The sequence below is a fragment of the Leuciscus leuciscus genome, assembly GCF_965113295.1.
Source record: "Leuciscus leuciscus genome assembly, chromosome: 15".
Lineage (NCBI taxonomy): Eukaryota > Metazoa > Chordata > Actinopteri > Cypriniformes > Leuciscidae > Leuciscus > Leuciscus leuciscus.
Genome location: NC_138739.1, coordinates 15516180 through 15529154, shown reverse-complemented (window position 1 = coordinate 15529154; position 12975 = coordinate 15516180). Strand labels below are relative to the sequence as shown.

Below are 12975 nucleotides of genomic sequence, written 5' to 3'. Positions count from 1 at the left end.
AACCACAATACAATGAAAAAAAAAATCCATTCACTAATTTGTTTTAATACTCAAAAAGTCTAAACACTCTCAATAATCAAGCAGTTTGGATTGTCTGAGCAATATAATGTCATATTGTTCATGACGGACTGTCCCATATTAGCATATTTTCGCCTTCAGACATTTGTGTACTGTCCGACATGGCAGCACTTTATGTGTCTAGTGTGGACGACCCGAAGAGAGGGTGGGGTGAGCAGTTGCTCATAATTATTTAAAGAGACATGCACTGAAACGGGTCGCTGTGAACAAAGCTGTTTTTGAGGAGGTGAAAAGGGTGTTGTAACACAACCATTGAGGAATTTTAACCAAAGTATGTTACAAACTTTACATGAACACCCTAAAGATTCATACCAACTTGTGGAAAATGGGCATCCGATGACCCCTTTAAGAGACAGTCATTAAGTGAATGATTGCTTAAACAGTAATATCATCAGTGCTGTGGTACCTGCACATGTGTGACAGAGTGTGTTGATGTCCAGATGTGTGGTCTGGTTGCTGATGGGATTGTTCAGCACACAGCTGTAGGTGTTTTTATCCTGATATTCCACCTCCAGAGGTAGAGAGAGACTGATGCTGAGATCACACACACTGATGCTGGACAATACACTGATTCCTTTGTACCAGGAGAGAGTCGCATCACACACATTCAACACTGAACACAACAATGAACAAGATGATGAGGATGATGATGAAGAGCAATCTCTGATGATGACAGGAACAGGCAGATGAGCTGGAAAATATGACAATAAAGAGAAATATTGAAAAATCGAATAATATAATTTTCAGTTCAGTGTGTTGAATGAGGGTTTATTCGGTGCCTGTTTATGCCTATTTCGAACCTCTCCTTTCTCTCTAAAATATTAGAAAAAGTTGTTGCCTCCCAGTTACAGTCCTATTTAACAACACAAAACCTCTATGAGCCTTTCCAGTCTGGCTTTCGTCCTTTACACAGAACTGAAACAGCCCTGGTTAATGTTCTTAAAGGTGAACTAAGTAACTTTTTTATCTTAACCGAACAGCTTCGGAGTCATTGGAATGGTTATATGACTGTTTTCGGGTTGAATGGTGGTCTTCTCGCACCCCTCGAGCGCCTGTGAGTCAAAAAAAACACCCTTGCAACTTTGGGCCGGCGGGCCGCCGGACGCAGCATCAGGAAGTATCGCGTGATATCAGGTCTCGCGATGTAACGAACTGCTTTACGGCACTGCACACATACACTATATAAACATTTATATGCTAGCCTTCTGTGTATTATATACACACCTCAGTGGACATGGCTCCGTGCGTTCGCCGGGTTCTTTGAAAACAAATGCACATGACCAGCGGGAGAAGATGGGAGGGGGGAGAGTCGCCAACGAGTTTTGGAATCATTATTTTAAGGTAAAACATGTTACTTAGTGTTGCTTTAATGATCTCCTCAAAGCTTCTGATTCTGGCACTCTTAGCACTCTGCTTCTGTTAAACCTCAGTTCAGCTTTTGACACTGTTAGTCATGAGATTAGAATTACTAACACAGCCTTTGACTCATCTGACAGTGAGGCAAAACAAATGTATATACCAGTGTTTTTTACCACTTTAACAATGCGATCATTAAATGAAAGAGTGGAATCAATGAGATCAGCAAGATTTCAAACTGTGGTATAGGGGAATTATCAAGTCTCCATCCAAATCTATCAGTTGACCGGAAAATGTCATTCTTTCGAGCCTTTCGTCCTTTACACAGAACTGAAACAGCCCTGGTTAATGTTCTTAACGATCCCTCAAAGCTTCAGATTCTGGCACTCTTAGCACTCTCCTTCTGTTAAACCTCAGCTCAGCTTTTGAGCTGTTTTTGAGTGTTTGACTCGAGGTCATGGTGCAAAGGACCCTAGGTTGATTTTACTCCGAACCATCCCTTTAACTTTCACTGTTATGCTGATGACATTCAGATTTATTTTTAGCATTTTTAGCCTCAGTGTTTCCTCCACCTACATTAACAGCTTGCATCAAGGGAATAAATCTGCTGTATCTAAATTATCCGGTCAACTGATAGATTTGGATGGAGACTTGATAATTCCCCCATACCACAGTTTGACATCTTGCTGATCTCATTGATTCCACTCTCTCATTTAATGATTGCATTGTTAAAGTGGTAAAGACAGCTTTTTTCAACCTATGTAATAAGTCTCATATTCGATCTTCTCTTAGTCAGCAGGATGCTGACACCGTAATACATGTCTTTGTCACATTACTGTAACTCACTTCTTTATGGCCTTTCAACTAAAAATATTAAACAATGACAAAATGTTCAAAACTGCAGCCCGCTTGATCACTCACACAAGAAAGAATGAGCACATTACTGTAATTGCCTCCTTCATTGGCTTCTGGTTTCCTTGCATATTAACTTCAAGGCACTAATCCTCACTTACAAAGCTCCCCATAACCTTGGTCCGACTTCAGCCTTATGTTCCTGTTAGTTTCTTACACTCTTGAAATACAGTCAGTGTCAGTGATGGAGGGAGATTTACAGACTGAGAGCTAAGATTAATATTCAGAGAAAACATATTTTTTTCTCCGAATATTGCTCTTCAGCTCTCAGTCTGTAAATTGTACCTTGTTATGGATATGTTATTTGTCTGAATCCCTCTTTGTTTGTATCTCTTGGTTTGCGTATTGTGCTTTGATGTTGATATTTATTTTGTTCTGTTCCTTAACCTGTCTTTGTGAAGCAACCTTGAGTGTTGGAAAGGCGCTATATAATTACAAATTATTGTTATTATTATTATTATTATTAAACTATAAAATAATTTAAAAAAATCAATATGCAAATAGTTTAAAGGTCAAGGTACTGTTTATAAAATAATAATAGGACAGAACAAATGATCTTTACTCACCATAGACAGAAACATTGAATGTTTTTGATGTCAGTTTCACTCCAGTTATCACTAGTTGATAAACTCCAGTATGTTCAGTTGTGGTGTTTGTGATGGTCAGAGATCCAGTTTGATCGTCCAGCTTCAGTCTGTCTCTGAATCTCTCATCAGGACCATCATATGTGGAGAAGATTTGCTTCTCAACGCTGATTTTAGCTATAAGAGACTTTTTATCTCTAAATTTCCACTGTATGCCATCGTCTTCATGTATTTCAGTATCAGTGTGTAGAAGGACAGAATCTCCCTCCGTCACTGACACTGACTGTATATCATTTATCTCAGCACCAAACACACCTGAAGAACATGAACATGTTTTAATCAGATTAAGACTCTCGTTGGTTTACAAAGCCTGAAATCAGCTGCAGTTTTTGTCATTTACATATAAACTGAAATACATTCACAACAGCAGTAGAGAATATACTACACACAATTAAATGTGAGATATATGAACAAACAGATGGTGTTATAGATGAACCAATAATTTGGTCTCTGTTTTAAAGTTATCTAGAGTTGAGAAAAAACATTGCTTAAAATTACATAATGTCCCGAAAACAAATACATGATAACTTCAGCATGAAGCTGCAAGTCTAATTACGCTGGATATTTTCAATAATTATTTTTAAATAAATAAGACGATTAGATCAGTAAATAAAACAGGCTCACTGATTCTCTGATGCTCTCAGGGTTCATGCGCATTTTCACAAATTAATTTCCATGACATTTGTCTGTTCATGAAAACTGCAGAAGTATTGAAAAATTAATTATGGACCTGATTACAAAGTTAGTAGATCTCGCCATAATTATTCATCTGGTAAAGACAGCAGCAGATGAAAATAATCTAATCTGAACAGTAGTAGCAACTTTATTGCTCTGAAATGGAAAGAAATTAAACCATTCAAAAGTTTTTATAACTTACCAGTTAGACTCCAGCAGCAGAAACTGAACAAAACAAGCGTGTGAAACATTTTCTTTTCAGTGCTTGATCTAATAACACTGTTCACCAAAACACTCAGTCTGTGTGAATCCTGTAAAAATACAGAGTTAAAAGCAACTGGCATCTCACAGTACCGGCTGCACTGACGTTCATCTTCCAAGTCAAACTGAAAGTAGCTGTGGTCGCTTTTCAGAGATGTGGTTTGATCTGTTGGGTGGACAAACAGCTTGTAGGTGAGAGTGTGTATTCAAGAGCAGGTGTGTTAAACATGTAGGTGAAAAGTTTCTTCATGTCCTGCAAACAGCTTTTTAAGACTCTTAAAAAAAACATGACGAGAAACTGTTTCTGACACAGTGGGAGAGAAACAATAACTCTCATCTGTTGTAAGTAAGGGACTGTTAAGTTTCCACCCACTGTGCAAAAAAAAACATAAAACAAAAAAAAAAACTTAGTGGCCTTTAACCCTTTGATTTACTGTTTTTATGCTATAGAAATCATCTAATGGCTTTAGTAGGTTCCCAAAGCAAATGTATAAAGAAGAAGGGTACATATTAATCAGGATGTTGGTTGTATGATGTTCATGAAATTGATCAAGATCATCCATGAGACACTGTATAACAAACAACATAACTGATGAGATCATCTCGATTACCTTCACATGCAATGACACAATTTTCACACTGAGTCCAAGTTCGAGGCAACGTAAAGTTTCTTGGGAGAATGTAAAGGATTTGAAAACATTTTTTTTCTTCCATCCCACATTTTTTCCACCACCATGTCCCTTTATGGGCTTCATTAGATACCAAAGGCATGAGACGCCAAGAACACATTGCTTAAAAGGCTAAATGTGTTGCATTTAGGTGTTAAATGTGTTGCATTTAGCAAGTTGTTGCATCGTCTTTATAGTTCACAGACATCATTTCTATTTTTGAGGTGCTGCAATGCCATCTGTCTGATGTTTCCTGTTGAGCTGGCAGTGCTGTGATGCTGCTGTTTCTCAGAAACCCACTAGATGGTGCTATTTATCAGTTAAAGCAGTGTCATACAACTGAAAAGTCACTGCAGAGTCAAATGACATCCAGCTCCTCCTCTCTGGTTAGGGTGTGGTTAGATATCTAGCTCCACCCATTAGGCCCAAATTAAATTTACTAATACATTTTATTGGAGGATTTCAAAGGTTGTGTTCATGAAAACTTGGTGGTTCTTGCTGATGAGTTTATAAACAGTTTTTTCTCCAGTGGGAGGTTTGATTAAAGGTTGCTGTCCGTGGTGCTGAAATGCAGATGGAGGACGGGATACTAATACCAGATTAAGCCGGGGTGGGGCGTATGGAGGGGGCAGATCCACAAAAACTCGCTCTAGTGAGCGGCGGGTTTGTTTCTACTGTATAGATGCAGGATCTGATCGCTGATTGCGAAGCCTGGAAAAAGACAAATATGTCAAGCAAGCCTAAACTGTAGGTTTTGTGAATTCTGTTTCACCCATTTCTCCCTCGTCTGGTTATAAACCATATTACGTGGATGCTACACACATCTGGATATTATGAGACACAGTAGCAGCTCAATCACTCATTGTAAGCGATGTGCTAAAGCTGGCCCCAGAGACTACTACTGCTTTGTGGCGTGAGTGCCGATTGTATAAAAGTTCCTCTACACAGACTTTTTCTGAAGCCAGACTTGGTATCCGGGTATGTGAACATGGCTGTGTGCACACAACTCCCGGTGGATGGAGTTTAGTTCATCTCAGGGAATGACCTGGCTGGTGGTCAAGTGTTTTCCCAGCCTATTGTGGTAGAAATCCCAGAGGAAGTTATGATGTCCCTCACAAATGTAAGGATGCTTTTCCTGCATGTGTGATAACGCGAGCACAAAACTTGTAAGTTTAATGATTTGGTGAACTTGTCAGATTCATTTATGGTGTCACCTGATAAGAAAGAATCATGTTCTGATCCAGAAGAACATGTATTCCTTCTAGAAATACCTTTACAGATTGGTCGCAAGCAGCTAGCTAGCTATTAGGATGTATTGGAGAATGTGGTATGGAGAAAGATTAGACAAATGAAAGGTATTAATAACTATAAGCAGAAGTCTTAGCTTCAACCTTTGCAGTGTAATGAAGGTACTGAGAGATTCAGAGACAGACTGAAGCTGGATCATCAGACTGGATCTCTGACCATCACAGACATCACAAACACAGACTCTGGAGTTTATTTTCTAGAGATTATCAACAGTGGCAATACCAGTGAAAACATCTTCAATATTTCTGCTCGTGGTGAGTCATTTAATGAATGTTTAAAAGCAGGTTATGTGTTTAAATCACATCGTGTTAATCATAACAGTGACATTCAGAGTTGCTTTTTCTCTTTACCTGCATTATTATGCATCTATTATTTAATAATTATTGGGTTTTAGTTCTCCAGGAAGTATGTTTTTAAAAGCACATTAGCACAACATTTATTCGTAAAATTTTGCTTTTTAGACTGAAAGTTGAGAAAACATGATGTAATTTTTCATGTCTTTTTTATATTATAATCAATATTTCAGTTATGTTGTTGTAGAGTTTTCTCATCAAATAGATTCTCCAACATCTGTTGTTTTGTGTTTCAGATCTGTCTTCGGCTGAACAAGATGAAATGAAGAGAAAGTCAGTGAAGGAGGGAGAATCTGTCACTTTAGATCCTGGTGTAACAAAAAACACAAATAATGTGATGTGGTATTTTAGTGACACTCTCGTCGCTGAAATCACTGGAGATCAGAGTAAGATCTGTACAGATGTTCAGTGTAAAGAGAGATTCAGAGACAGACTGAAGCTGGATCATCAGACTGGATCTCTGACCATCAAAGACACCAGAACCACAGACTCTGGAGTTTATCAACTGAAGATCACCAGCAGCAGCAGCAGCTTCAGCATCTTTCGTCGTCGTCGCCACAGCATCAGCATCACCAGTGTCAAGAATTTCAGTGTGTCTGTTATTGGTGAGTATAATTGCACTTTCCTTTGAGGAATTTTAAAATGTAGTTATAAAATGCAGTATTTTTAAATCTAGTTTAAATTTCTGTTTTTCTTTACCATTGCCAGTTTCAGGTGTGTCTCCAGGAGCTGTAGCAGGAATAGTTGTTGGTGTTCTGCTGGTGGCTGCAGCAGTAACGGCTGCTGTGATTTACTATCGCCACAAGTATCTGGGTGTAAGTATTACATACAGCTGATTTAACAAATATATGTGATTTGTTGTGCAAAGTGAATATGTAAAAGAGCAGTGGGATGAGTAAATTTTTATTTGAAGCAATTATAATTACATATAATTTATATTGTCTTATAATTTATTAATTATAATCAGTTTTCGGTTTTATTTTTTGTCTTTCTGAATAGTCTGCAATATTTAAATTACAATAGAACAAAACAGAAAATATTTTGTGTTTGTGAAACATCAATCCTGTTCATTTCTTTTACCTTCTGTGAATCTGTGTTTTCTTACAGGAGCCTGGTCTGTAGAAGACTCATCTCCTAATCAGACTAAGGGGCTGGGCAACATGGACAAAAAAATCTGAATGGCGATATACAATATAATATATATCTCTGTTTTCTTCAATTTTGATTTTATTTTCATATTTATTTAACATTTATTTCATATATTGTCCTTCAAACAATGTGCAATTTTATGGGTATGTAAACAATTTTAGTAAATTAATCTGAAAGCTTGTCCACTCCTGACAGTAAAATTAAGACATTAAGATGAATTTATTACATTTACAGATTACAAATACACCTTTGAATTGTAAGTTATGCACTGAAGAAAACACAAACGCATTAATCAGCACACCGAATCTGTTAGCACACACATGTACAGAGCACCAGACAAGCTTTCTGCATTATAGTTACAGTAGCATTATAGTTGTTTTTTTTTACCCATTAATTTAAAGTTTTGTGTCATGTTAATTACAAATTGTATTATGCACTTTCCCCACAGCAGCTTACTCTGTCCCCTCCAGTTTTGTGTTTGAAATGTACTCGCAACATCGAACTACTGTATATTGATATAAACGCTAATTGTGTTTTGGCAGCAAGACCAAATTATTCTTTTTTGAAACCACCATCATGCCTTCCTTGTCATACTCCAATGACTTAAGCATATTTTACTGGATATATTGTATCCAGTAAAATATCTTTTTTTTTTTTTATATATTGTTAATTAAATTACATGCTGAAATCTAATTTTGCAATGTAATGCTGATATCTTCTCTAAAGGAAAACGTGTAGGGCACCGTATTGGTCAAAGTTAGAGCTATATTGTGAAGTATTTTTGTATATTGTGAAGGATTTTTCCTGTCACAACATGGTGCTCTGTGATGTAGCGTACACTTTCTATTTCATGAAATACCAGAGAGTATTGTAGGTTTGTCTGGTTAACATGATCAGTTTATTATTTTATAGTTGATATTTCACCATTGACAGGTTTTGTAAAGGCGTAACAATGAGAAGTAGATGTGCGGTTTAAAATATAGGCATACAATTTTTTTTTTTACAAAAATGTTTCTATATAGCCAAGAGAAAGATGCTTTTGCAGTCAGTTTATTTACAAACTCCACAAGCAAGGGCTAGAAGGATATATATTGTGTCTTGCTTGTATCTGTGAAGCTTAATATATTAATATTTAAATTCATCCAGATCTTAACAGTATATAGCCTTCATTTTTTTAGAATAATAAAATCCACACTGTGATTTGCGAACAAGTAATGTAGCCTAATATACCTATTACTAACACCATAAAATAACATTTACTCGGAATTGTAGGCCTACAATTGGAAGCCAAAGGTTCTAAGAAAGACCTTTACCTTTAAAGAATAAGAGGTTAAAAAATAACAACAACTTTAATGGAGTCAGATTAATTATATTAGCAGAATATTTTTGTCCATTTCATTTTCTAAAGGAATGTATTTGTATGTCTGTGTGATAAATGCCATTAAAAACATCTGTTTGACTAACAGCTGAAATCTGAATTTGTCATGTTTTTTTTTTTAAAGTTTGTAATCGGAAATAACTGAAAGTTACACTGAGCTATTCGAGTGATCGTTGTGTGTCTCTGTACATTCTAGAATGTGATTTTTACTCTGATGGATTTAAATGTTCAACTTTAAAAAAATGTAGTTCTTAAAACTGTCAATTCCTGGTTTTGACACTAGAGGACATTCCAGTGGTGTATAATGCACTGCTTTTAGTACATACACTTTAGGCCGGTTTTACAGACAAGCAGTCCCAGATTAAAATGCGTTATCTAACTTAAATCAGTACCATTGTTTTGTCTCAAGATGAACAGTAGTAATGTTTTATTTTTATTAATTTTTTTATGTTTATAAAAGCTATTTAAATGTATCCGGGCATAATCCGGGCTTAATCAAAACCCTCTCTGTGAAATCGCGTATAAATGTATGTATAAATTAAATATAAGGGCAATTTAAAACAAATGTTTGATGCTGTACTAAAACAGCCAGTATTGAACATTATTAATAACCCTAATATGAGCTGCCTGTGATGTTGAAAAAACAGATGATTTGTCTCTGTGAATATGGTTCATCTAGTGGTCAAATGCTGTTATAGTTTCATTTCTGTGTGTGTTTCTTTCGGCACGTTGGAGCGGAAGACGTGATACAAAGACAATTTGTACGAAAAACACATTCTGTGTGATTGTCAACTGCACAGGCTCAGTCTGTTTAATAAGTGTAGTGTTATAAACTTTGACTCATTTTATTTACTTTATTTGTTTAAAAGTGAATATGTATCATCCGCTCCTGGGTCATTCCTATGCTCCCCACATTTATAAACATAGGACAACGTGTCCTATGTTCCCAGGGTTAGGGTTAGGTTAACATAGGGTTAACCCTGGGAACATAGATATACTCCCACACCTCCCTGTGTGATGTCATATACACCCAAATATCAATGACATTAAAGTTATTAGAGTTCTGGGACCAGTTGCATAAATTGTGACTTTTGCCCCTATGCTGTGAATTGTGACTTTTAGACTTTTGTAGACAAGTTTGCTGATGGCACCAATGCGGTATTTATATTATATTTACACTGCAAGATTTCAGTTCTGTCACTGTTTGAATGGGAGAATCTTTAATTAGTAGGCTATATCTTAGTAAAGCTGAAGTAAAACTGCTAACATCTTATGTGCAGAAATGGAAAAAACACCTTCAGCCACATGTTAGTCACACAGACATAAAACTGACACCTTTAAACACAAACTCACAAACATCCAGCCACACACACTCTCATGCAGACACTGTTTGTCTAGGTCAAACCACATTTCACAAAATGAAGTTCACTTTGAAGTGTACAGAACGAAGTTCACTTTGACTTGTTCTGATGAATATTTTACATTTTTGGTTTGCAGATATACATGGTCTCTAGTTTTCAGACCCCACTTGTTCATCTTTGAAACATAAATTAAGATGTTTTAATATTCTCTCATTAGTTACGTTCATTTAAAAGTAATACTTTTGAAGCAAGCAGTTTAAATTTAAAGTTAACTCTTGTATATGACAAACATATTTTATTTGAACTTTATGCAAATACAAACATTGATCAATGCACATACATAGAGCTCATCAAATAAACAGAAGCTCAAATCTGCATGCTTGATGCACAAGAACCAGTGAGGTTTGTTATGGCATTTAAAAGTTTTTTCTTGAAAATGAACCCGAAGATGAACGATATCTTGTTGGTTTGGAATGACATGCGTGTGAGTAAATGATTGTAGGCTCAACTATACCCAGAATCAAACATAATACTTCAATGCGTCAAATGTTTTATATAATTTATTAATGTATTGCCTGGCAAATTCATTTGAAGTTTTTAGGAGATTAATCAAACTCAAAATAAAAGTCTTAGAACAAGAACAATCCAAGAACTCAAGCGTAGACTTTGAATCTGAGGTTGTTTCAAGAGTTTTTAAATGAATGGATCAAACAGCTGGATTTAGGACTGAAGTTTGATCATCTCATGGCGACAAGTACATAAACCACATGACTCTCCTCTTCAAATTTCTGAAAAAAAAAAAAGAAAAAAAAAATCACATAAGGAATAATATTTTACATGTTAAAAATGTGCCATCCCAAACAAGGGTGCAATGTTATTAAAACATTTATCTTCTTCTTACTGCTAAGCTAACATTAAGCAGATTGAGATTGAATTATCAGTTTTGCTTCAGGACCCAAATTTTACATTTGGCATCAAGTGGTGACACGCAAAATTATTCAAATATTGAGGAATATTACACTGTTAGGGTGCTTAAAATACATTGGAGTAGTAAAATGTACCCTTAACGTGTGCTTTTATGGCACTGCTATGAACCCTTTAGGGTTTATTTCTGCAAATGAGCAGAAATATGTGCATCATTTTGACTTTCATTTCCTGAAGGCATTAGTTTCCTGTTAGATGGTTTAATTTAGTGAGTTTCTGCTAAAATAAACACTGTTCACTGCTCAAAACAAACACAATGTTCATATAGACTATATAATAGACTTAAATAGTCATCTGAAGATAACAATAATTTTGTGTTAGGACTACATGAATCATCACAGATTTTACACCCCGCGCAACACTGTTTAGTAACCTTGCTTTATATCTTACCGGTTTGTGTCGATTTCCGTTGTAGAACGTTGTCTCTGCATACGATATTTCTTCATCACGAGTCTGAACTGTTTAAAGAATAATAAAACAACAAAACAGTCACAAATCAATCTGTTTTTTCACTGCATATTCTATTAATAAGGCTCAAATGTAAGCATTTTGCAATGCAATTATTAAATGACATGCAATTAATTAAAATTAATTAATGCCATACTTGATAAGTTTTTACATTTCCTGCAGATGCAGAAGATCCCAATGACTACAGCTACAATCAACAGAGATCCAGCAGAGATCAACACTTTTAGAGGCGAGTCTTGTTGTGAAGGAGAGTGTGGGTCTGGTTCTGTAAGGATAATTCTAGAAGTGAATGTGTCAGTCTGATCTACAACAGAAGACAGAGATCAGGTCAGTAAATAAACCATGAATGTCATAGGCGTAATTCTATGGGGGGACAGGGGGACACGTCCCCCCCAATATTCAAAGAAGGACAATTTGTCCCCCCCAATATTTGATCATACTGTATGATTATGCGGGCAATATCGATGTGATTGCAAATACGTCTTTCTTTCCAGCTCCGAAAATATAAAATCCCGGCAGGTCCATTTCCCAAATCCATTCGACTTGCCTTACACTATACATTAACAAAACCTATTTCTCCTGAAATCCATGTCATGTTTTCCCTATACCTTTAGTTGCTCGTGCACCGTCAGTGAGTTAGGAAAAACCAAACAGAAGAAGAGTTAGGAGTGCGAAATCTGACAGACATGTGGCACATATCTATGAATGGTAAATATCCTGTATTTGGCTGACATAATCCCTTAGATAACGACCAGGTGAATTTCACTTCAGCGAGTTTATTTTTAAACTGACAAGTTACTTTTGTTTAAATTTGTACAAAATAAACAGCATTTTCCCTCATTAGTACATAACTGTTTTACTATCATTGCTCAAGACTTGATATTAGAATATTGTTATCCTGTAACAGTAATTTAATCAAAATGTTTATAGCCACTAATATGTTTATAGAAGAATATAAGAGAGAGATCACTGGCCGCTTTGTTGTCAATTCAGGCTTGTAATTGATGCCGATGCTGTAATCATTACAGGGTGAGTAATACGTTGGTTTGATGATCAGATGTAATAAAATTCCTTGTTGTGTTATACAATTACAAACATTCGGACTCTGACTTTTATTTTATTTTGATTAAAAAAATGTGTGCATGCGCCAACACAAAAAGTCCCACAGCTGTCCCCCCCAATGTGTGATTGACAATTTCGCCCTTGATGAATGTACCTGCACATGTGTGACAGAGTGTGTTGATGTCCAGATGTGTGGTCTGGTTGCTGATGGGATTGTTCAGCACACAGCTGTAGGTGTTTTTATCCTGATATTCCACCTCCAGAGGTAGAGAGAGACTGATGCTGAGATCACACACACTGATGCTGGACAATACACTG

The 12975-nt window shown here is 36.2% G+C and overlaps 3 protein-coding genes and 1 long non-coding RNA gene across 5 annotated transcripts in view; 2 read left to right on the top strand and 2 right to left on the bottom strand.

Moving 5' to 3' along the window:
- The window catches only part of LOC309476041 (uncharacterized protein), a 160859-nt gene that overhangs the window by 92108 nt on the left and 55776 nt on the right, over positions 1–12975 (top strand). The gene's annotated exons all lie outside the window — the stretch shown is intronic.
- Positions 1–12975, top strand: part of LOC309476150 (uncharacterized protein) — a 106298-nt gene that overhangs the window by 38450 nt on the left and 54873 nt on the right. Inside the window, exon 4 of the mRNA XM_082139372.1 lies at positions 6817–6860. Within this exon, the coding sequence (XP_081995498.1) occupies positions 6817–6860 (44 nt within the window). The remainder of the gene's footprint in view (positions 1–6816; positions 6861–12975) is intronic.
- LOC309476198 (uncharacterized protein) lies at positions 105–4133 on the bottom strand. The gene is made up of 3 exons (XM_082139447.1): positions 3868–4133; positions 2913–3245; positions 105–769 (listed from the first exon to the last, which is right to left on the bottom strand). The coding sequence occupies exons 1-3, from the start codon at positions 4007–4009 to the stop codon at positions 438–440; spliced, it is 807 nt and encodes a 268-aa protein (XP_081995573.1). The 5' UTR covers positions 4010–4133; the 3' UTR covers positions 105–437.
- On the bottom strand, positions 10648–11870 carry LOC309475394. Its single transcript, XR_014197638.1, has 3 exons — positions 11732–11870; positions 11518–11585; positions 10648–10931 (listed from the first exon to the last, which is right to left on the bottom strand). It is a non-coding gene; the product is annotated as an uncharacterized lncRNA (long non-coding RNA).

Coding starts and splice junctions, on each gene's coding strand:
- LOC309476198 (XM_082139447.1), bottom strand. CDS start 4,009: ATGCCAGTTGCTTTTAACTCTGTATTTTTACAGGATTCACACAGACTG. Junction 3,246..3,867: donor CTGCTGCTGGAGTCTAACTG/GTAAGTTATAAA, acceptor CATGTTCTTCAG/GTGTGTTTGGTGCTGAGATA. Junction 770..2,912: donor ATTCAATGTTTCTGTCTATG/GTGAGTAAAGAT, acceptor CATATTTTCCAG/CTCATCTGCCTGTTCCTGTC.